Source organism: Caretta caretta, chromosome 6 (genome assembly GCF_965140235.1).
Source record: "Caretta caretta isolate rCarCar2 chromosome 6, rCarCar1.hap1, whole genome shotgun sequence".
Taxonomy (NCBI): domain Eukaryota; kingdom Metazoa; phylum Chordata; order Testudines; family Cheloniidae; genus Caretta; species Caretta caretta.
In genome coordinates this window covers 72047588-72071987 of record NC_134211.1, presented here as the reverse complement: position 1 = coordinate 72071987, position 24400 = coordinate 72047588, and the positions used below count along the sequence as shown (strand labels likewise).

The 24400-nt window shown below is 41.9% G+C and overlaps 1 protein-coding gene across 3 annotated transcripts in view; it reads right to left on the bottom strand.

The window, feature by feature from the left end:
- Window positions 1–5833: 5833 nt before the first annotated feature.
- The window catches only part of BMF (Bcl2 modifying factor), a 34939-nt gene continuing 16372 nt past the window's right edge, over window positions 5834–24400 (bottom strand). For 2 of the 3 annotated variants that reach the window (XM_075129712.1, XM_075129710.1), the window contains 3 exons: window positions 17576–17673; window positions 8396–8503; window positions 5834–7043 (listed from right to left, as the gene is read on the bottom strand). In XM_075129712.1, the coding sequence (XP_074985813.1) occupies window positions 8491–8503; window positions 17576–17673 (111 nt within the window). In that variant the 3' untranslated portion in view covers window positions 5834–7043; window positions 8396–8490. Of the gene's footprint in view, window positions 7044–8388; window positions 8504–17575; window positions 17674–24400 lie in introns of those variants that run through there. The other variant, XM_075129711.1, reaches the window with a different exon arrangement.

Genomic DNA, 24400 nt, shown 5'->3' with positions numbered 1-24400 from the left:
AGAAGCTTCAGGAAAATACCTTCCCAAAACACTGATTTATTAAACACTTCCTTTAGATTTAAAGATATTGTCTCAGTTCTTCCAATAAGTGAAGATTTGGAGCCACCTGTTTCTCAGTCATTACATTATTACTTCTAATGAGTAATATGTTGGTCTCAAAATATTCAATATATTTGTCTCCCTCAGAGCTAAAAAAAGGACAGCCACATTGCCATTATTATGCATGGACATTCTAGCAGTATGACTCAAGGAGAACCCGTAATTTGTGTGTGCAGAAATGTTATAATTTCTGATGCAGGAGAAATTTTTGAAAAGTATTGTTGAAAAATTGGTAACAAGGCTCTGGTCACTTGGCTCACATTGGACACCTGTATGAAGCCCATTTCTGAACACAGGTTACAAAAGAAAATGCACACACCTGCAGAGCAGGTGGGACCAACAGGATGTGCACATAACAAACCTAAGTACCTATAGGACCATCTTTTGTATCTTCAAGCTCCTGCTCTCTATGCCCCCCACCTCCCAAGTCACATTAATCACTATTCGGGGCTGACTCCTGTCTAATTTTGCATTGTAAGCACTTTGGGGCAGGGACTGTGTCTTCTCAGCACCGAGAACACTATCCCAGGCACTTGATTAACAAAACAAGTAGGGGCAGAAATAGCACTGCATGGGGTCTTGGTGCATTTATCTGTTGAGGACATATTCAAAACTAGCCAAGGCTGGTAAGGACCTAAAGTAGCTACTAGCTGTCTAACGTTTGGTAGCCTCTGACATGAGTTGGTGTTTTAGTACAGTTCTCTGTAGATGTGTCCAGATCACAAATACCACCACATTTGCCACTAAGTGGTATCCTTGTAGACAGAAGACAAACCAAGGATTGAACCAGCATGAAAACTAAACTGCTTCTGTACCTAAAGCTGATCTCAGTAGACCAAGATTGAGACATATTGGCAGATTAGCAAAAGTTCAAAAATCATGAGTCAGACTCCAAATAAATAAATAAATAAATAAATCATTATTTGCTCAGAAAACTTGATTTAAAAAAATGTTTTGACCACCTTGTGCCCTTCCTGCCCAGTATGTGTGTGTGGGTGGAGGAGAGAGAGAGAGAGAGAATTACAGGTTGTCAACTCTCCTAAGTTTATTGGGAAAGATTTAATGGAATACTGGGCACCAGGATTCTTGGCTCAGCAGGTTGTAGTCTAGTAACTACAAACAGCATAACCAAATGTAACACGCTCATCTTTGAGTCATCTCCCTGGAGTGAATCTGGGATATCTGGATATAAAAACATGAACCTCTACCACTTGAATTAAAGAAGCTCTCTTGGGAGCACTAGGAGAGTCAAACTGTTACATGTGGTTTGTTGCTAAACACAGAAGCGCATTGTGTTAGTGTGAGTTACAGAAACACCTAATTTGGTATTTTCCTTCTGAAAAACTATGTGGCAAAGAGGCTCAGATTTGGATTCTGTTCCTAGCTCCTTTGAAGTGATCTCAGTTATCTTATACTGAAATGGATGAATGATAGTTACTCTTCAGGGTATGAGATAGTGGCTTATAATAAGGTTTTGATGGATATTCAAATATAAACATCAGGCAGTGTGAGAATTAGGACTAGAACTCATGGTCTCTCAGGCATGGTGAAGTCTCTCTTGAGATTTTTGCTTCCTCAAAATTATGTGAAGGCCAGAGTTTTTGCATCATTGCAAGATTGCCTGCAGCCAGGGCCAAAGTTGCATTATCATAGAAGTGTAGGACTGGAAGGGATAATAGGTCATCTAGTCCACTTCCCCGCACTCAAAGCAGGACTACATAATAACTAGACCATTATTGACAGGTGTTGTCTAACCTGTTCTTAAAAATCTCCAATGAGGGAGATTCCACAACCTCCCTAGGCAATTAATTCCAGTGTTTAACTACCCCGACAGTTAAGAAGACCTAACCTTCCTTGCTGCAATGTAAGCCCATTGCTTCTTGTCCTGTCCTCAAAGTTTAACAAGAACAATTTTTCACCCACCTTCTTGTAACAACCTTTTATGTCCTTGAAAATTGTTATCCGGTCGTCTCTTCTCCAGACTTTAAACAAACCCAAGTTTTTCGATCTTTACTCATCGCTCATGTTTGCTAGACTTTTAATCATTTTTGTTGCTCTCCTCTGGACTTTCTCCAATTTGACCACATCTTTTTGTGGGGGGTGCTAAGGAAGTTTGCACTTCAGCTATCTGTGTAGCATTTGCTCTGAGGATAAATACAGGACTTCATACTTTTGCTAAAGTCTTCACTAGATTTGTTGAAAAGAAATTATGTTTCTGAATTGTTGGTGCACCTTTCCTTGTAAAGGTAAAGGGCTTAGGTCCTAGAATAGGCCAATTACCACTGAGAGCAGTTTTCTGTACTGTATGTAGCATACATTCCTCCAGCTTCTCTGCTAGGCTTGTAGAAGCTGCTGAACCGATCAATATATCCCCTTAAGCACTACCTGGCAAAGTAAAGAAGTGGCCCTCACCTGCACCACATGGGGCCCTTGCCTCTCAGGAGACAAGACATTAGAAATAAAAACCCACCTCTAAGGCAAGGAAGTGCCAAGTACTATAGCAGGGGTCGGCAACCTGCGGCACACGTGACAAAGGCAGCACACGAGCCGATTTTTACTGGCACACTGCTGCCAGCCGGGGTCCCAGCCGCCAGCCCCACTCAGCCGACGAACAGAACCCCAGAGTGGCAGCAGGCTGAGCGGGGCCAGCGGACAGGACCCCGGCTGGCAGGAGCCAGTGGAACCCCAGACTGGCAGCGGGTGAGCTGCTGCCAGCCTGGGGTTCTGTCCACCACCCCTCTCAGCCCGCTGCCGGGTTCCGGCCGTTGGCCCCTGTCAGCCTGCTGCCGGCGTGGGATACCAGCCGCTGGCCCCGCTCACCTCGCTGCTGGTCTGGGGTTCCAGCTGCCCAGCCCCCTCCCAGCCGGGGTACTGGCTGCCAGCCCACTCAGCCCGCTGCCAGCCTGGGGTTCTGTCGGGGGGGCCCTGTAAATGTAAAATTTATTACTGGCACGTGAAACCTTAAATTAATGAAGACTTGGCACGCCACTTCTCAAAGGTTTGCCAGCCCCTGTACTATAGTAATACTACTTTATCTTTATAGAGCATCTTCCATTTGAGACTTTCAAAGCTCCCTGCACACTAAGGGATTAAGCCTCACCTGGGATATCAATAAATCAGTATTCACAGATGGCTAAACTGAGGCACAGATAACTTACTGCAAGTCACTTACTCTATCACACAACACTATCAGATCCAGGAATAAACCTAGCTTTCCTTTGCCCATGTATTCTTTAACGGCTGCACCATATTACCATATATGGTGAGCGACCCAGCCCAAACACCCTTCCTTTAATCAAGAGATTTCAGCCTATTTGGGACATCAGTGGCATTCCAAGTTTAACATGATGCTCCTGGATGGGTCATCAGAAACAGGAATCAAACCCAGGGAACAACAGATCAAAGAGAATAAGCCTTTACTGTCTAAGCTGAAAGATCCAGCCCTGTTAGTTCAAACCCCCATGTGGTCCAGCCTCTGTGTGGGCAGGGGTTACACATTTCCCCTAGCCAGAGAAGCTCACTCCAAGGTTCAACCCAACTCATATTCCAAGGTGGGACACCACTTATAACCCAATACTCCAGGTTGGTTAGTGGCAGTGGGGATTGAACACAGGATCTCTGGATGTAGAAGAATGAGCTTCTGCTGCCCAAGCCAAAAGAGACTTTCATTGCCCAAAGGCTATAGCAGACTCATTAGCCTCTGTGCCACACTGAGGTTTGAGAGAGCCACACTTAGTGTGGTTTGCATAAAGATATACGGTACATGTAGGGAATGGTGTAAAAGCGCCGTGCTCCAAGGACTATATAATAAGCATATCTGTACCACAAGGCAACCTTCATCATCACCAAGGGTGAAGAATAGTTGCATGCCAGCACCTGTGTGCAATGCAACCCCCTTCTGCATCCCCAGACCTAGCTTAGAAGGGGCACACCCAAGAGTAAGTATTACATGCATATTTAATAAGAAATAAATCCAGGGCACATCTTGTACAGTTTCAAGGATTCAATAGACCCTCTCTGAAATAACCACTGAAGCTGTGCAATTTCCGACAGCAGGGATTTGGATCTGGACAATGCAGCGGAGGAGAACTCTTGCTGTTCCAATCCAGGCTCTGAAATGCAGCATCACTGTGGCGTAACTTGCTCAAAGATGTATTAAGAACTGCCTATTTTTTCGTAGCTGGGTAGTGTTATTTTTGTGTGTGAGGCTGTCTAGAGAAATGACATTTAGCTCAGGAATAAGGTGAAAGCTGTGGCTATAGACCTTTAGGTCTTAAAATAGAAGGACATTTTAAAGTGGCTTTTGAGTGAGATGGGGAGTGATAGATATTAGTTTACCATTGTTTGTGGGCACAGTTCAGTTTCACTTGAGCCCTCTACTCATGTGAATTGAGTCATGATTGCTAAGAAGATAGAATGAAGGCCTTGTGCTGTATTAGATATCACATTATTAGTGTAGTCCCAGGTAGGACTACAGCCATAAGGGAAAATCAGACACAGTTGGCAATTACGTTGTGCTCCCCCTAGTGGACACTGTTCAGGTTACTGTATTTTGATCCCACTCCTGGGTCTCACATCTTAGGATGGCTAGGGATGGGTAGAGTCTGGGCTCTGCCTCAGTCTCTGGGTCTCAACATGCACTTTCACAGTGTCAATCCTCTAGCATGCTTTCCTAAAAGATGAGACTCTGCAGTCCAACTGTCTACACTCTGAAACTAGGGCCAGCTCTCCCAAGCCTCCACAGTGGCTCTTGCATGTTCCCAGAGCTCCACTGAAGCTGTGGACCCAAAAAATTACTGTATCCTCCTTCAGGAACTATGAGACAGTGAAAGCAAAGGGGACACAGACTTTGCAAAGGAATTTCTAAACCAATCACACCTTAACACACGCTTAAGCACAAGAGATACACAGATCCAGGGAGTAATAATAAATACCTGTAGACAAAACCTTCCCTCCAGTGTCCAGAGAGCCCTTTGGGTCTCAGTCAGTGTCTTCTAGGAAGTCCAGGATTCTTTCTAAGCACCTGCACAGCCTTGTGTTCTCGTCTCCACCCAAATGGCCAGTGAGAGAGCCTTCCTTGTATAAAAAGTTCCAGTCCCTCATCAGGTGATTCTCCTGAGTGGCTTCAAAGTCACTCATCAGGTATTTTGTTGCTGTGGTTACATGCCCACCTGGGACAACTGGTTCCTTGGGGGGCAGATAGCCAACTCATTGTCGTAGGAATTTGAATGGAAGATCATCCAGGTTAACAATTCCTGATTGCTCTCCATTGTTAGCCCTCTGCTAACACCTCGTGAAAGCCCAATTCAAGATGGAGGTTAAATGGGCAACAGTGAAAGTACAGTGTACTTTAAAGTCAAAATGGTGTTCACAAAACAAAATGGGATTTGTAGTTTGATACAGACATATTGTCATGGAATTACAGGGGTGTGCAATGCCCCAGACTTTACACAGTTTCATAGATACTAAGGTCAGAAGGGACCATTATGAGTTTCTTTGTGAATACCCCTATTATTTGCAAAGCTCTTGGCTTAGCTTTTTATGAGGGCAAGCCATGTGGCTACATTACTTCAAGACTGGGCTTTCTGGGTTCAGTATGCCTGTTGCTCACGGGGGCTTTACAGCCAGTCCAAATGAGTTCAAACTCCTGCTACAAATTTTACTCCTTCAGGGAGCAATGCAACCAGTAAGTAACAGCAGCAACCTCATAAACAAGTCAGCATTTATTAGTCAGCTGTAGCACAATATTTAAGAGTGCAGGTTTGAATGGTAAAGCAAAGCTTAAGTCAGTTTGCCCCACATATTACCCCACTGTTCCATAGTCTCCTGGGATTCATCTTCTGTCTCCCTCTCACCTGGTGTATCTGCTTGGGTAGCCGGAAACTTAAAACACAGTCTGTTCACACCTGGCCCATTTGTCCCAAGTTGCAGCCCCTGCTGTCTTCCCATGTTCAGCTTGCCTTCCTTTCCCAGTCATTAAAAGCTAATGTTTGGTTGTTGGAGCTTCTATTGTCTCTCCAGCACACTCCATTCATCTGTGTTGATTCCAGTCAGTTCTTGAGAATATAACCAGTTCCAAATCTAATCCAGACAGGTTCACATGACATACAGCTATGCCTCACTACCCCTTCTCCTCAGGGAGAAATTAACCCTTTCAGACTCAATAAGTAGCAGTACAAGGTGAGTGAGAAAACTAACTTATGCATATTGTTCATAACCATATTACCAATATTTTCTCCACACATGGACAGACATAAACTAATCTGTCACAGAGGTGAATAGGCCAGGTAGATCTGATTTTCTAGAGCCTGAACCAATGCCCATTGAAGTTAATGGGAGTTTTTCCATAGATTTCAATGGACTTTGGATCAGGCTATTAGCATGTATTAGCTATAACAGTTGCTTAGTGTATTGTCTCTTTACAAGGTGGTACAAGGGCAAATAACTAGGGTAGTGGAATACAATTAAGAAAGAGAAAATGTAGGATGAATATTGGGGAAAAAATCCTGTCAGTGAGATTTATTAGGTTGTGGAACAGTCTCTCTAGGGAAGTAGTGGAAAGCCAGTCACTTGGGACATTTAAAATTAGACTAATCAAAGCACTGGAGAATATGCTGTAGGGAACATGCCTGCACTGACAGGCGGATGGACTACATGACCTAATACTGTCAGAAGCGGCCTGTCTGTATCAGGACTCAGAGGAGAAGACAGAGCAAGTTATTTGTTCTCACCCTTCTGAAGAGCCTCAGGAATTCCTGACTAAAGAAAAGCAGGTCTAAGAATTGTGCTAGAGGGTACAAATTCTGAGTGGCCAAGAAAATTTGCCTGTAAAACAGCCGCCAGCAACTGCGAATGGGGTCACAGAGAGGAGATCTTGAGGAGATTGTTGAAATCCTTTTTTAAAAACATACAGACATGTTTTTTCTTGGCACTCTTGCCAAATTCTGAAAGAAAAGGTAAAGCATTTTAGATGACTGTAAGGAGGAAGAAAGGGATTGTACTGGAAGAACTTTGAGTGTTTTGTAGGAATGTTTCTCTTCCCCACTACCTTTAGAGGTTGTAGCAAAAGAGCAAGAACCACTCACTGAGAAGGATCCTTGTCTATTTTTGAGGTCTTATTAATTAATATGAGTGGGAATTAAACACAGAGAAAAAAACGATAGTCCTTTGTATGTGGACATTATAAGTCCTTTTGTGTTCTCTCTGCCTGGAACTAAACATGACTTCAGGCTTTTCAGTTGTTTATGACCCACTTCCTCTATAAAATGTTTCTTTTCCCACCCAAGCTATCCCCAAACGTTACCATCTGTTGGCTGTTGAATGGCCTTTGTGAAATATGATTGTCATCTCAGCCAGTTCCCAATGGACAAGTGTACACCTTATGAAAAGCCCCCCCACAATTGGCACCCTTGTTGGCAGTCTTAGCATAAAGGTTGAAGAGTGACTGAGTACTGAAACCAAAGCCCTTCATATACACAGATGGTCCTGCCATCTCAGGGTTGAGTGGCACTTTAGGAGGGCAGTATGAGGAGGAAACCTGAACTATAACTGACGGGCTTTGCCTGCTCTGTTGATACAGAAGACTTCATGCTTCAGACCTATCATTCTGGCACCTTTCACCAGTGGTTAATTAACTAAAGAATTTAAAAGTAGTCACCCCTGAACATGGCTGTCACTTCACTGTCTCAAACAGAATTCACACTGCCTAAAAACAAACACACAGAAGAACTATGCTAATAAATCATCTTCAATAAACGCCAGGGGTGGTAAAGGAAAATGACTCAAAAGAACTTTTTCCTTATATAACCCATTAGCCATCTCCTGCTTATTATTTCTGTTTGAAGTTTCCCATAAACTCTGGAACTCATTTAGTTATCCAAAAATCGAGATGTGTTGTCCGTTTACTAAAAGCTAGTTGTCTCCATCATACACAGTTTTCACAACTGTTGCTGTTTTGATTTGAGCTACAGACATAAATAGGGTCATCTCCAGCCACAGAGGGTGGATGTTTAGTTTACAGCATTGAGGTTAAGCATGTGACTAAGAGTGAAAAAACAGAGGATCCTTTGTATACATCAAGAGTCCTGAGGCAAAACAGAGAGGGAGAATGCTGACACAGATTTCAATAGGGAAAGAAAAGAGACCATTATAATTTTAGAGAGGAGAGAATTAAATCATTTAGGAGAAATCAAGGTTTAAAGACCTTTCATATGGAACATTTATATTGATGTCAGACACTTAATTTTGTTAAAGGGACAGACAGACATCAGGACCTCAAAATAACAAAAAGCAATACCTGCATCAGATGTGAAGGAAGTCAAAGTAGTAGCAAACACCCATCAGTAGCATATAACAACAAGTAGGTATTAGCACTGAACTATCATCCACTTTTTAATTCAAATCCCTGTTGGAAGGAAGCATATTTGTTTTCATGCAGCATTTTAATGCTAATTAGCAATATGTACAAATGTTTATATAAAGTCTCCTCCATTTTCAGACATACCACTTCATTCTCCAATCACATGGTATTGTACACGTATTGAATGCTCCCTAGCTTGTATTGGAAGCTCCTTGAGGCAGGGACTTTGTCATGATATGACATTAAGCAAACTCCTACTGTTCAGCAAGTATATGTATAATCATTCAAACAGAAACAGCTGTCCTGACCTGCCAGAAAGGAGGAAATTAGTTGGCAAGTTGCCTCTGCTCCTCACCTGTGATGGAAAATTGCTCAGCTTGTGTGACGCCCCCAAAAGCAGAGGGGCCAAGCCACTTCTGTTGCCCATGGTTAAAAATGTCCCTGGCTGTTTTTTTGTTTGCTTGAATGAGACAATGCAGTTGAAGCTCTCCCATTTTAAGCCACTGTTTCCCAGTCAGTTAGGTCTGTCTCAAAAACTGACTTTTTGGACCCCCCCCCAAACCAAATAAACATAAAAGACTTGGTGCTAGACCAGAAATGAATGGATTTTCTAAAGTATCTTTTAAATACCAATCTATTTCTGAATGATTCAGATGTGTAAGCAGACAGAAGCTTGATTTGGGCAGCATTCATGTAAATCATGCTCAGCAAGGACCAGTACTTTAGCCATATATCAAGGTATTAAATTTTGAAAATTTCTGGATGTTTAATCATAGTCCACTAAGTGCAGTAGATTCTTCCAGTGCCTCTTTTTGCTGAAGTTAAGGGGAATATAGTGCTTTATGGATCTGGTAGTGTAAGGAGAGAAGAACTTTGAGCATCAGAACAGCGTATTTATCCTCATTTTATTTATAGGTAGGCCGAACACTTCTTAATAAACACTTTCCTACAGCACTAACCTAACTTAAACTATTTATCTCATCACTAAAGCATACCATTTAAGGTTAATGGTATGAAACTAAAACACATTTTTTTAAAAGCTGTTACTATGGTGCAAATACGTCCTAGGAAGAACATATCGCGATTGCCCCCACCCCGTTACAAGTGAAGGGACAGTGGCTGGAAGCAGACTGTGCGAGGGACTCTGCTTCTGTCTAATTTTGATTAGTATGCACGTTTAAGTCTAGTCAGGATCTGAGGAGGAAATCTCCACCTTGTTGTTGTTGATCCTGGGAGTACTCCTGTGTGTGAGCATGTTGGATTTGGTTTTGATGCTTGATCTTATCATCTCTCTTCACCCCAGGTTCTAATGTATACAGTTAAAAAAAAAAAAAACCTCACTTGGCTGCAGTCATATGACTACAGGCTGTGATAGCATCTAATTTCATAACTTAAGCAAAGCTGGGTTTAGTCCTTTGGGAGATCTCCAAGGAAGGATTTTGTTCCAGCCATTTGTGCACCAGCCTATGTTTCCTGTTAGGTAAAAGCCCTTTCAGCTGTTCCAGCTACGTGTCAGTGCTAAGACCATACAGTTAGTTTTTAAAGGCCACATTTTACTTTAATAAAATAATTATGAAAAAATTCAGATTTTAATCATACAAGAGTCAGGAAATTCAGAGTTAATTCCCCCAGCTGCATCAATCTTACCTCTGTCCCCTTGTACGAGTATATTACAATAAGCTCTTTCATAATCACATGACACTGGGCAGGGGACACATTTCTCAGCAAATCTAATACAATGAAAATAAATTGTACTTTTTTTCTATAATTTTAGATGTGCATGTTGCTTTTCATATTACTGCATACATCATGTGTTCAGGAAATGAAAGACCCTATTGTAAGGCATACACCAAAACAAGACAACTTAACATTGTAGTGGGAATATTAACTCAGTTTCCTAAGCCTTTTGGAGATTAAAATCTCACTAGTAATATTGCTTTAATGAAGTATACTAAAATTATTAAACTCATACATTGTCCTGCCTGGACTGGTTACCATTATTCAATGGAAATATTTCCTCCAATTATTTACAGGAACTCAATAAAATTGAATTCCACAGAGGGGTACACATCAGGGTCCCAAATATAAGTGTGCATTTACTAGCTCAGTGAAATCAGGAATTTGACTTTGCAACGGGGCGGGGGGGAGAAGATTCATTACCATCTGTGATAACCTGGGGAATCTGTACAATTCGTGAATTCTGTGAGAGATTATGAATTCTCTATGTATCTTTACCAAGCTGAAAACTCTTATTGTAAAAGTGGTCCTTTGTCTTCTATTGTCTTTTCACCTCCATGTCGGACCAAAATTCCAACTGCAGTAGTGGCAAAGGCCTAACAAGAGAGGGTTGTTAAATCATGCTGGTCCCCTACTCAGAAAGGGCAAAGTGCTGGTTTCTATCCTAGAGAACTGGTTTGTCAGGGAAGGTCACTGGCAACAAAACCACCTGGCAGGGGTCAGATCACCTGGGGAGGCTGAGCAGGACATCTGATAAAGGGGCTAAAAAGTTAAGAGGGCAGGAACTGCTTTACTCAAATGGCCATTTTTCTCCTATTTAAGAGGAGGGAGAAGCAACTCAACAATATGTAGGGGCCCGATGAGAGTCTCTCCTACAGCCTGAACACAGTTGGTCCCGCAAGGAAAGGGTGAAGTAGTGAGGAGCACCGCATTTAGAATGTTTGTTTTCTAAATGATCTATACTCTGTCTATTTCTCAGGTGATTAAGTAAAGAAGTAATAATGTGTTAGATTCTGGTCAAAGTGTCTGCGTGTGTTGTATGCTTCACAACTGCCACGTGTCTCCAGAGAGAGTTAAATGGTAACCCAGAAGACACTCACTTTTGCTGGGCTTCCAGAAGCGGGTGCATAAGCTGCAGAAGAGTCTGAAGGGTCAGCACTCTAGGCAAGTGAACACCAGTGTTCCAGCTCTCAAGAGGGGGTACTAGAGAAATGGTCTGTACCTCAAGTATGTGCCTAGGGGCAGTGGCTGAGCTCCAGTCAGGCTCTGGAGACAGACACCTAGGCAGCAGGAGGCTCTGTTCCCTCACAGCAGTCTAGGGAGTAGCCAGAAGAGGGAGCTCAACTAGGACCAGTGACACCATCTTATCCCTTAGAGTCACCGTTCATTTGCATAAAATATACATAATTAGTAGTATAGACCTACATCTTCCTTGGTAGATTAATGCGAATACATTTGTTAATCATCCATAAAAACCTGCAGCTGATCAGCTTTGAATGAGCTTGCATAGGAAGTACAAAAAACAGCCAGTAGAAGCCACATTTTAAGAGTCTGGAGGCAGCATATTGTTACCTGTGTTAAGATACAATTTTCAGCTTTGTGGATGGAAGTGGAAAGTTTAGCTGTGCAGCACCTATTAGCAACAGCCTTGTAAAGCCCAGTGTACTGTGGTGATAATACAGCCTCAAAAGCTTCATATTTCACGTATTTCATAATTCAGTCACCAGTGGGCTTAGAAAAACCTGTTTTTTTCCCCTGTACAAAGACAGCATATTAAAGGAAAATCTTGGTTTAGCTGCAGAGGTTGGTATGGGGTAGGTAACAGGGAGTATACACATGGATCTACCAGCCATTTACAAAGTTTACCAACCAAAGTTGTACTTCCATATTATTTTACCAAATTACAGGCCTATTGGGCAATTTGTGAAGGTTCGGATCACTAGAATGGAGTGTCATACAGCCATTAAACCATACAAAAAGCAAAAGAACAGAATACATAGCATTTAACAATTTTATTAAAAATTGTACCAGTTATTAGAAAAAAATTCCAAGTATTAAAAAGCACCAGAGAGAAAGCACAGAGTAAATATACTGCACAGATACAAAAAAGGAGCTCCTCCCAGTCACCATCACTACAGGCAGGAGTCCTGGAGGCACACAGCCAAGATAAACAAAATGCTACATTCTCACTGGGTCTCAGTCCATGGCAGAGAGGGCGTGTGCACTTCAGGACTAGTCTAGACAAAGATTTCACAGGAGAGCATCGGCTGTACTTCTTCAGCTGGGAGAACATAAGATTCATTCAGCAGGGACACTCTATGAAAGGTTAAAAGCATTTTAAACAATACATTGAGAACCTCTCTCCCCCTCATCTTTTTGATTCTCCAAGGCAGCCACTGGAGGCAATTAATTACTCCAAAGTTTAAAAATGAAACCTCTCCAACAAGAGTAGAAAAGTCCAGGGGGAAATGAAGCTGCACGTCAAAATATGCTCATCTATGGATCTTTAAAGAGAAATGCAGAGGAGATTTGAATACATTTCTGATACCACAGAAGGAAAGGAAGAGGATTTGGAAAAGAAAGAGATACATTCAAGTTGGGAGGAGGGGGGTTGTTTTTTTTTTTTTTTAAGTAGTCTAACTTTGGGCACCAAAAGTCCATATTTAGTGTCAGGATTTTCAAAAGCACCAAACTCTCTTAGGTGCTTTTGAAAATCCCCCACTAGGAGCCTAACTTTAAGCACCCATTTAGTAAGATCATAGCCATGTTTGTCTTCTTACATCATGTGACTACAACACATCAGTGAGAAGGGAGAAGTGTTACATCCACCTTCTACCCTCAACCTTTCCTCAGAGTAGTATAACCAAACTGGAGTGGTCTTCTGAGGGGTGCAGGCCTAAAGTAGTCTCCCTGGAGCTGAAGAGTCTGTGGCGATGCTCTCCTGGGGATGAATCCACAAATCAGGGAGACTCCACTTGATTTTTAAAGATAACTTTGTACATGCAAAATCTTCATAATAAAATTTAAAACAGTTTAAAGATCTACACTTCCCACCCCCTCCCTCCACTCCCCAAAGGCAGCAAATCATCTGAAGACAGAACTGGAAAATGGCTTTTAAAAAACTCTACAGATTTAAGTTTCACTTCCCAGAAACCAACTTCCAGCATGGGATTCATAGGAAGAGACCCTCCCATCTGTGGGGGAAGGGGGTGGGAGGTGTGGAAGAAAAAAGGGGGGGTGGGGGAGGATGTCAGACTGCCTTTTTATGTAAACACACAGACACATACAGGCATACACACAATTACATTCCAGTGCATTCAATGTGTTTAGTCTTTTTCTGCTTTTCCTTATCGGCAAGAACTAAGTGGTGTACTACCTGTGTGAATGTGTACAAACCAAAGAAATAATGATCATAAGAGCTTTTTAGGAATTGTAAGAGATCTTGAACACTCTCTCACCAATTCCTTGAGGTATTTTTTTCTTTCTGAAACAAATCAAAAGCAACAGGGAGGTGTTGGGTTTTTGTTTTTTTTTTAAATGACCACAAATGCCAATTTAAAAACAATATTCTTTGGAATGACTATGAATAGCTTTGCTGTCAGCTCTTAATACTCTGTATCACTTGACCCACCTGCAGAACTCCCATTAGTGTGAATGGGCATTGCAGAGATGAATCAAGGGCATTATATCCTGTCAAGGTTGCTCATAGTAATTAATATGAGCCTTCCCTTTAACCAAAGTAGGGCTGTTAGTAAAACCACCCCTTGAATGTACCTGATATGTTCCCATATGGAACAATGGGCACATGTTCCATATGGGCAATGGAAGGGGACAATGCTACATAACAATCCATTATTTCCTGAAGATGATGAGCTGGTAAAAGTAGTGACCAAATCCTGCTCCCTTTGAAGTCAACAGCAGAATCCCCCTGGACATCAAAGAAGTAGATTAAGATCCTTAGGTTTAGGGTTGATAGAACCCTGGTTCCTTTCTCCAAGATATGCAAATATGAGATGTTAAAGAAAAACATCAGTGGTTGTCAAACCTCTAGTTAAAGGCAGCATGTTGCAGGAGTCAGACTTTGTCTAGGACTAGTCCTGTATCTACAGTGAAGTCTGGTTTATAATCCAGCCTTCAGTGTAAATACAAGAACAAGTGAATTCTAATTTAAGACCTTGGAAGAGACAGTTTTGATAAATCCATTGCTAGCAGTGGACATCATGGCCAGGAAAGGCTCCCTCTCTCAGTGAGCCAAACAATTCTGTACAGTTAGATGGACTACAAAACTATTTCAGCAATTTATTCCCCCCACTAAGAAGGGTGTTATTATAGAATAAGCTAATGAGGGCAGACCATCATTAAGTGCCTATACCAAACTTGCTATTCCATTTTACACTTCTGTCGTGGTTGGCTGAGCAGTCCAGGGAGACTTATTTGCTTTTCGGATTAACTGACCAGGCTGGAATTTAAGGAAGAAAGATGATGCTAGTTTGATTTCTTGATATGGTGATGAAGTAGTGTTCTAAAATCAGATGGGCTTGCCCAATTTTTGCACACTTCATAAGACTGTTATTAATCTGACCCCTCTGTGACGGTTGAAAGGATTTCAGCCAATCAGTAGGGAAATGAGTGTGCATTACCTATGTCTGCGCCATACTGGTTAACAGCTTTATTTCATTCCTTCCCCACTGCAACCTCTAAAGCTCCACTCCCCTCTCCCTCAGTTTCCTTGACAAGCCTACACCTCATGAGCGATAGGTATAATAGGCCTCCCCTGGCACTGCCACAGCAACCGGACCCCCAGTTGTGGGGTTTGGCAGCGACGTTTTTGCTTTATTATGCCCCATGCAGGTTCCGGCAGTATGTGCTGTTCAGCTTCCTGGGTTATCAGTAATCTCTCTGGATTCCAGGGAAATTACTGATGAACCCAGGAAGCTGAATAGCACATACTGCCTCATCAGCTGCCCCAGAACCTGCATGGGGCATATCAAAAGCATCTTTGAAGAGACGCTTTTCCTCCAGGCTGCTTGGGTCTGGGGAGGGGAGTGGAGGCATGGCTGCAGCTAGCCCGGGGCTCCTCCGGCCAAGGTAGGGGCATGCCTGGGGCTTCTCTGGGCAGGGGTCTTGTGGCTCTGGGCTGCGGCAGGGAGGAGGACAACAGGGTCTTGGGGCTCCAGCTGCAGGCAGAAGGGATGGAGCCAGGGGTTAACTTCCCCAAAGGGGGGCTCCACCTGCTGCCTATGCTACACCTTCAGTTCTAAGGGGGCTCTCCCCAAGGTCCAGATTCTGAGGGCTCACTCCCCTCAATCCAGTCTGTGCTTGCCCCACTCCTCAGGCTTGCTTCCTATTTAAACCCCTGTTCTCCAGGCACCACACACCCCAAGTGACTCTGTTTTGCAGAGCCATGGAAGGTATTTCAGGAAATAGGGAGCAGCTTCCAGTACCGCTACAAAGTAATCAATGACAGGTACCACTCACATCCCACTGCATAACTCCATAGTGCACGTGCTTAACTAAAATGAAACAAAGCTAACTTAAGAATCATTGTTCTGAACTCCTGACCATCCCAGAGGAACACATTACTCTGCATAATGTAGCTTTAGCTAGGGGGTGGAAAAAAAAAAAAAGTCAGTTTGCATGAGGAACCCCATTTGTACTGAACGATCGCAGCAGAGCTATGTAAGCGGAGAGGGTCCTGGGAGCTGGTTTGGAGAGGGCTAGACAACTCCTGCCATGAAAAAGCAGAATGCCAGTCAAGAGATGGGATTGAGAAATAGAGGGGAAGCATCCAAATACAAATATGTGCTACAAGTCATTACCAGGCACTTTAATGGGGTTACTGAGGGTACATGGGAACTGGGTCATTACAAATGTCCGAGATGGAAACAGACTTGAAGGGCAAGAAAAAATAAAGGCGGGGGGGGAGGGGAAGTGGAGGGGAAGGAGAATGTGCAAGAAAACTCTTCCAATACAGTGATTCTTTACTGTTCATTAGGCTTCAAAGCAGACCAGGAGCTCCAGAACCCCTCTGTGTTGACAGCTGTAGCAGGACTGAAGGGCAACTGTCCAGAAAGATTTTTCCTAGTGTTAGTTTTATAATTTGTGATTTAGAATTAGCTCTGGGCAAGTATGGAAACAGTCTGTGGAAAGCAGAGTCTATATTCTTTTCCCTTAGTATTTCACACTTCATAAACAAACGAAACCCAAATTTTTGGGGTAGGTAGTTCCCCATCCCTGTTCCAAGAGTGGCACCCAAACAGATTTAAAAACACCAGACAGTCACAAGTCAATGACAATGAACTATCACTCCAAGTAGTATTTCTGTTGTCAGTGTACACGAATATCACTTCCAGTATTACTCATTAGAATAGACCGATCACTTGTACAAACCTGCAGTGTAGGGGTTCAAAGTAATTACTAACTAATCTCCTAGTCAAATCATGAAGCAAACGTATCAGATGCTTGGGATCTGAATCTTCTTAACAGCGCATATGATAGGGAGGGGGGAAAAATCCACCAGAGCACTAACAAAAATATACAGATTAACAATTCCAGAAGAATGATGCTTAGATTATATTCCATCTTTAACAGCTCTATCCTGGTTTATGGGGACAGTATATAGTGTACAGGACCAAACAGCCCTTTGCACAAAGATACTGAAGAGTCACCATCATCTTCTGAAAGATTCTGGACTCTAACAGAAACAATTCCATCTATTAGTGGCAATGACAAAGAGCGACTTCATGTGAAGAATGGCCCAAGTTGGGCCAATTAAGTCATTAAACAAAGCTAGATTTTTACATATCTCCCTGGTAATAAAATTCAGGGAAATAAACAAACAGTGACCCACCTGCTGCTGTACATAAACTACTTAAGTGTAATTGTTTCTAAAAAGAACTTTTTTCAAAGTTATCCCATAGAGGAGTCAAGAGTCTCTAATCCGGAAGTAGCCCAAAGTACATTTAGAGCCATCAGTCCCAGACACCATCATTAACTAGCAGCCAAAATTACAAAATGCTGCATTCTATCAATTAAAAAACAAAAACAGAGCAGAGGAACCTGTTTGTCTACTACCTGCCTCACTTGCATAGAGGTTACTGATTTGGGGAATCAGCAGCAAGCTTTACCAAACACATCTAAGTTCTAAGACTTTCCTTCAACAGTGTTGGACAAGCGCTCCCAGCCTCATCAGGCACGAAGCAGTAAAGAAGAGTCCCTGGGGGGGGAGGGAAAAAAAAAAAAAGCTTGAGAAGATGAGTAAGAGTTTGACAAGGTCCTCACATCCGGCCCGCGGTGTGCATGTCTCTCTCCCCCAGACCAGTGTTTGTTCAGTGCTCCCTGCAGGCTGGATGTGACCTGGAACAGGTGGAGGAGTCTCACCTCTGACCTACGTGGTTCCTGTTCGCCTCCACATTTAAGGCCAAGTTATGTAGGAAGAGAAGGATCTGCCACCACACTTGATTTCTGTTCTGCTGATGCTGTAAAGGAGAATGATTGAAACAAGGTTATTTATATTTTACAATTGCAACATACCACTTATCTTTTCCAATAAAAACTCAGTTACTTTTCAAGAGCAGACACTTTAATCCCATCAGCACGACAAGGGGGGGGGAAAGGAGGGGAAAAGAGGTAGGGGGTGGGGAGAATGATAAGTTCTCCAGAAATAATTATAGCTCTAACATTAGAATTTAAAAAAAAAAAAAAAAGAGCAGACCCTTATGCATTGTGCACAAGAGGATTAAACCTTTTTTTGCTTGCAGGATTTTGCAGAGTTTAGCCAAGTGCTGTTTTTAATCAGATGGGCTTCTGAGCCTCTCAAAAGGCCCAGCTGCATGAACAAACAACTTTCTTAAAAAAAAGTTACCCCCCTTCTTCACCCCAAAAGTGGAAAAAAAAAAGTAACTGGTGATCCATCTGTAAGTGATTTGACACCGTGAAGGTCAAAGGGTTAATCTTCAATTTAAACCACACTGCTGAGGCAGCAAAACTCTGATTTCATCCAGTACAAGAAAACACTCGTGCGCGCACACACTCCCCCACTCCCTCCCCCCCATCACATTTTCCTTCCCAGCATCTCCAAGATAATACTGCCCTTTTTATAGCTACTTTTGACAGTAAGCCATAAATAATCAGCCTTGGAGCCCTTTCCTACCGACTGGAGCCAATTAAACCTTAAGCAAGAACATACTTACCCAAAAAAAAAAAGAAAAAAGAAAAGAGAAAAGAGAAAAAGAAACAAAGAAAGAAAAAAGCAAGAGGTTATTTCAGGTCCCACTGTCAAGCAATGAAGTTTGAAAGTTAAGTTTCAGGGGACATCAGACCTCATAATGCTGCTTTTGGGAAGGAATGCTGTCCCCTCTTTTGTTATATGTAATCACCTCTCTGAAAGTATTCTCCATTATACCCCCCCCCCCTTGTTCTTTAATGGCATCTCATACAAACAGGTGGGTTTCTCTTTACACTGCACAATCTGGGATACTATTTCACATCCCTAACCAACCTTCAATTAAAAGGCCAGTTCTTGTTTTCTCATCCAGAATTACCTATTTGTTAAGCCAAGCTAGTGACCATTTAAAAAAAAAAATTCCAAGCAGACAAGGAATAGAAAGCTGGTTTACAGCAACTTCACCTTAGCATATGAGAGCATTACAGAGTACTGAAGCACTCTATATGAACAAGGTGTTTCAACTTTAATTAGTCCAACAGGGCAAATTCACATAAGCATGAGCTAGAAAAAGAGAGAACACCTTAGCTGTAGTTTGCATACTAGAATTGTTTCAAGAGAAATATCCAAAACATTCCAATAAACTCTTTATATTGTGCTCATGCTTTCCGGAGACTAGAACTGCAGAAAAGGTGCAACGTGAACCTCAAATGCACTCAAATTAGGCCTTGGAAAGTATATGCGCTGGATTCCCTAACCCAGCAGCAGTTCGTTCAATATTTTATTCTTCTCCACAAGACTTAAATGTGTCCCCAGATTTAGGAGGGTTTACACTGTTCTAATTACAATGTGCCAATGTCTTTCTGTTCAGAACATGGCCCACGACAGCCATTCGGGAGACTGGCATCATTTGTTCCAAACAGCCCCAGGCTTAAAATCCACAAGCAACCTGCCCCAGAGTGTGGTTACATTCATAGGTGAGAACATTCCCACCATGCAACTCTTGACAATACTATCTTCTAGTGTTGGGTTAATGTCATAATGAACCCCTAAAATGTTCTTAAGGAGGCAGATGCTTTTGGTTTCCCTTTATTCTTATAACCAACCCTACATTCCTTTTTGTCAGAAACTTTGGAGATCTCTCTCTTCCTTCCCCTACCCCAAGCCACATTTCAGAACCTATTCTGACACGCATGTGCAACCAAGACTCCTGACAGCATATCCAGAAAACATGTTTTCACCAACTCATTTGAGACCACCAACCCAAATGCATTATAAATAAGGTCTTCAGAGTAGCCTGCCGTAAGCATACTGTAGTATATATGAAGGTGCAATAGATTTTCCCCATCTCCACCACTTAGCAAACTATGGGAAAGAGCTGGTGCAAATACTAAAGATGCTCCAAAGGAAATGCAGGCAGATTTCATATGTTCATCAAGATTTATTACTTCGTTGTATTTGTGACCAAACAAATAGGCTGGTCTTTAAGAAATCTGGAGAGAAATTTAAGAGATAGCCTTAAGTTGTCTCAAAAATAAATTTGGAACATAGAGCAGTTTAACTGGTGGCACTCCTTTCCCTTCTGCTCAAGTGACATTTGTCAAAGTGCTTAGTTTGGGGCAAGAGGTGCACTAGTTTAAAGTGCATGCAATTTATACTGCTATACATTTACATGGGCACAAATGGTTAGCGTACATATGAAACCAAGTCCCATACACTGCTGCCCTATTTCAGGTAGGAGGTTGCCTTGAGTTTTGCTCGAGTTTCTTATGCAATGTATTATGTTTCTAAATGTTTATCTTCTCACTTTCCCACAGCTCAATAGGCAAACTTCAGAAGAAAAAAAATTATGTGTTTGTGCTTTATTATGATGGGCAAAGGAAATCTGAAATTATTTCCTCCCACCAAAAAATGGCTTTTCCTACTTACTTTTTATACATCAGAAATTCAGGCCTTTTTTACCTTGGAAGACTCACTGGACAGCTGGAGAGCTAGTAGAATCTGACATCACAAGAACTAAAGAAGTGAAACCTGATTGAGCAAGGAAGTTATTTTATCCATATTCTGTTCTGTGTTTGTTTTCATTGATACCCATTTGAGTTAAACACTAGGAAAACGCCATCTTAGTGCAAAACAAAGGTGGGGGAAAAAATCAGAGTAGGTAATGTGCAAAAAAACCCTGTATTAAATTATTAACAAAAAACTCTCAAGCCTTTTTTTATGTCAAAGCAGCAAAAGAAGGGCACATACTTAGTATTTGCACTCCCCCTCTTCCCTTATTTTGCTCTTCACCTTCTCCCTCTAATAAAATAAATAACGCCACCAAGCTTTTCATCAGCAGATCTCAGTGTGTTACAAAGAAGTTGGTATCATTATTCCCAATTCACACATGGGGAAATTAAGGCACAGAGAGGTGAAATGACTTGCCCAAGGTCACCCAGCACGCCAGCAGCAGAGCTAGGCATAGAACCCAGGTCTTTAGAGTCCCCGTGCTCTAGACCTCACTGTCTTTTTATATTTTCCAATTTAGTCAGATTCAAGAGCATCACTTCCTCAGTGACAGGATGAATGTCAGATAAAAATCAACGGTATCAATTTAAATGTGAGACAAGAGACATGGAGGGAAGATAGCAGATGATCTCAGCAGTAAGGATGGAAAAGCCAGTTCAGAAAAAGAACTTACCCAAACCTGAATAGGACCTTCTTGGAAGTTTCAGTAAGTTCAAGTAACTTTTCAAATTCAAGTAACATGCCTCTGCCAGAACTGGGAGCAAAATACTCAAATATCACAAGAGAGGATTTTTTCCAAGGTACTGCTTGCCTGCCAGAAAGGACCAGAAATATCAGGAGAGCCGGTTCATGAGATTTCCAGTTGGATTTCTCAGTCACACAGCCTTGAGATTTACCCATCACTACCTCGTGGTGCAGGATTTATATTCTTCCCAAGTCTGATTCTAGCCCACAATATCCCTGCCAAAAGTAATTCATTTCGTAACCTTACTCTGGGAGAAAATATTAGGGAAATATAAACTGTTAATGACTCTAGAAGGGAACTAGCCTGTGACTAAAGCAGACGAGAGTTATACACTAGAGTAAGTCAGCAAGTGACACACAAAGTTTGAGGCAGATGAAACAGCTTCCTGTTGTAGCTGCAGCCTTTTAAGGAGGATATCCTTATGAGACTCTCTGTCCAAGCTGTTATCATGGATGTTTCAGTAAGTCACAAGAAAGGTAATTTTACGAGAAATGTGTGCTATATAGCAACAGTCAGCTAACAAACCTAAATTCCATTCCCAGAACCATGCTCATATCAGCCAGGATGCCTTTACATAAACAAGTTAATAAAGAACATAATAGCCATGATGGGAGGGAGGAAGTGTGCCAAAAATGGAATAGGGACAAGAATTGGCAACAGATGTTTTCGATAATCAATATCCTACTGGGTGTTGCACAGTGTGCACAATAAGTGATATGTCTCATATATAAAAACATCTGTCAACCAACCAATCGGCATCCCAGTTCTTGTGTCAAAGCACTTTTATTCATATTCTGCCCTTGGATACAAGTCTGTGGCTCAAGATGATTTCAGGGGATGTGATACACAGTTAAAGACAAAATGCGTCACTTTGGATGTGGCTCTTAGAATCACAGGTAGCAGCTGATTGGTAGATGAAGAGGTTGTTTTTTTTTTCCCCATGCTGGAGAAGCAGCTGTGGATTCCTTCCTTACAAAACAAACTGTCTCACACATACATTTCTTTAGAGAAAGTACCATTGGTGGTACCTTTTGTAGAAGACCATGTACCTTTGTTCACAGTATGGGTGTCAGTCGCTCTCTGCTTTGCTTCATAGTTCTTACCCCAAGTGGTTCTTCAAGGACCAAATTCTGTTCCCACCAGAGTCAGTGGCCAAAGTCAGTGGGACAAAGACTTTTGTTGAAGTCAGTGGGACAAAGATTTGGTAGTAAGTGGCAACACTGGTAAACAGGAACATCAGTGGATGTGTGTCTAGGAGTATTAGACCGTCCCTTTTTAATGGCCAATACAAATCTTGGCAAAAAGTTGCTACTTCTTGCAAAGAAGCAAAAAACACTTGCAACCGAGGAGCAGTTGTTGACTCACTGTTGAAAGCTACATTTAGTTCCAGGTGGCTAGAGGCACATTTGTGCTACCCCAAAACAGATTTGAGTTTAGTAAGACTGGGAAGTCACATTCCCCAAGGCAACAGAAATCATGGATGATGTCCCAGCTGAAAAAAGAACAGGAGTACTTGTGGCACTTTAGAGCCTAACAAATTTATTAGAGCATAAGCTTTCGTGAGCTACAGCCCACTTCATTGGATGCACAGAATGGAACAGACAGACACAGATAAGTTGGAAGTTACCATACAAACTGTAAGAGGCTAATTAGTTAAGATGAGCTATCATCAGCAGGAGAAAAAAAACTTTTGTAGTGATAATCTACAAAAGTACTAATTAACTAGTTAGCCTCTCACAGTTTGTATAGTAACTTACAACTTATCTGTGTGTTTGTATTTTATTTATATATCTATCTATCTATAGAGAGAGCGCGCACGCGCACGCAAGCTTAGGCTCTAATAAATTGGTTAGTCTCTAAGGTGCCACAAGTCCTCCTGTTCTTTCTGCGGATACAGACTAACACTGCTGCTACTCTGAAACCAGCTAGAAAAGGAAATGACGGGAGGGGACAAAGGAAGTCACACTACAACCTCGTGAGCTCCTAATGACTAGGGAATAATACACCTGCGAAAAAGTAAAAATAGTGGGAGAGAGAGAAAATTGACTGATTTAGAAGGAGCTCCATTCTCTTGCTGCCACACTCAGAATAGGATTGTGTTGTGATAATTGCAAATTTACTGTAATTTTTACTGCCTGCAAATTTACTCTAATTATGAGCTCAACTGTAACAAGTATGTGACAGTTCATAAGATGTCACAATAACCTATAATAAAAAACATTGATGGGAAAAGGTATGTGTGACATTGCACTCTATATGATTTTATAAAAATATGCTAATGAGTATGAATATAATGTAACTGGAATATGTTTCATGCAGAAGGTCTCTTGTAAGGTATCATTACAAAGCTTATAATCTGCTGAGTGTGGTCATCCTATTTGTATAAATGTATCATTTTTGTATCTAAAATTAGAAATATGAAATATAATTGAGGGCCTATTGTAATTATGCAAAGTGTGGGCCATTAATGGTAGTTTGGAATCTTAATGGCTCCCATTAACCAGGATAATTACCTGCAGATGGCTCTGTTTTACTTGTAAGTCTTCCTGTATACCTGTGGGCTGGCAAGTGGATAATGAAGTCTTACAGTGACATGTGATCATGTCACCTGAACTGGAATCCATCTTTAACCTGGTGCTTTTCCATTGAGAAGGAGGGGTGGGAACCCAGAGGGACAAAGGATTCCCACCTTATGCAAAAGATATATAAGTGGGTGGAAGAGAACAAAGGGAGTGGCCATCATGAGAAATCCCCTAGCTCCCACCTGAGCTGGAACAAGGGCTGTACCAGGGGAAAGGATTGTGCCCAGACTAGGAAGGTGTCCAGTCTGTGAAAGAAACATCTCTGAGGGTGAGATCTGATCTGTATTCAGTTTTATTACTGTACTAGACTTAGACTTGCGTGTTTTATTTTATTTTGCTTGGTAATTTATTTTGTTCCATCTGTTACTACCTGGAACCACTTAAATCCTACTTTCTGTATTTGATAAAAATCACTTTTTACTTATTAATTAACCCAGAGTATGTATTAATACCTGGGGGGGGGGGCAAACAGCTGTGCATCTATCAGTGTTCTAGAGGGCAAACAATTTAGGAGTTTACCCTGTATAAGCTTTATACAGGGCAAAATGAATTTATTTGGGGTTTGGACCCCATTGGGAGTTGGGCATCTGAGTGTCAGACAGGAACACTTCCTAAGTTGCTTTCAGTTATTCTGCAGCTTTGGGGCACGTGGTTCAGACCCTGGGTCTGTGTTGGAGCAGACTGGTGTGTCTGGCTCAGCAAGA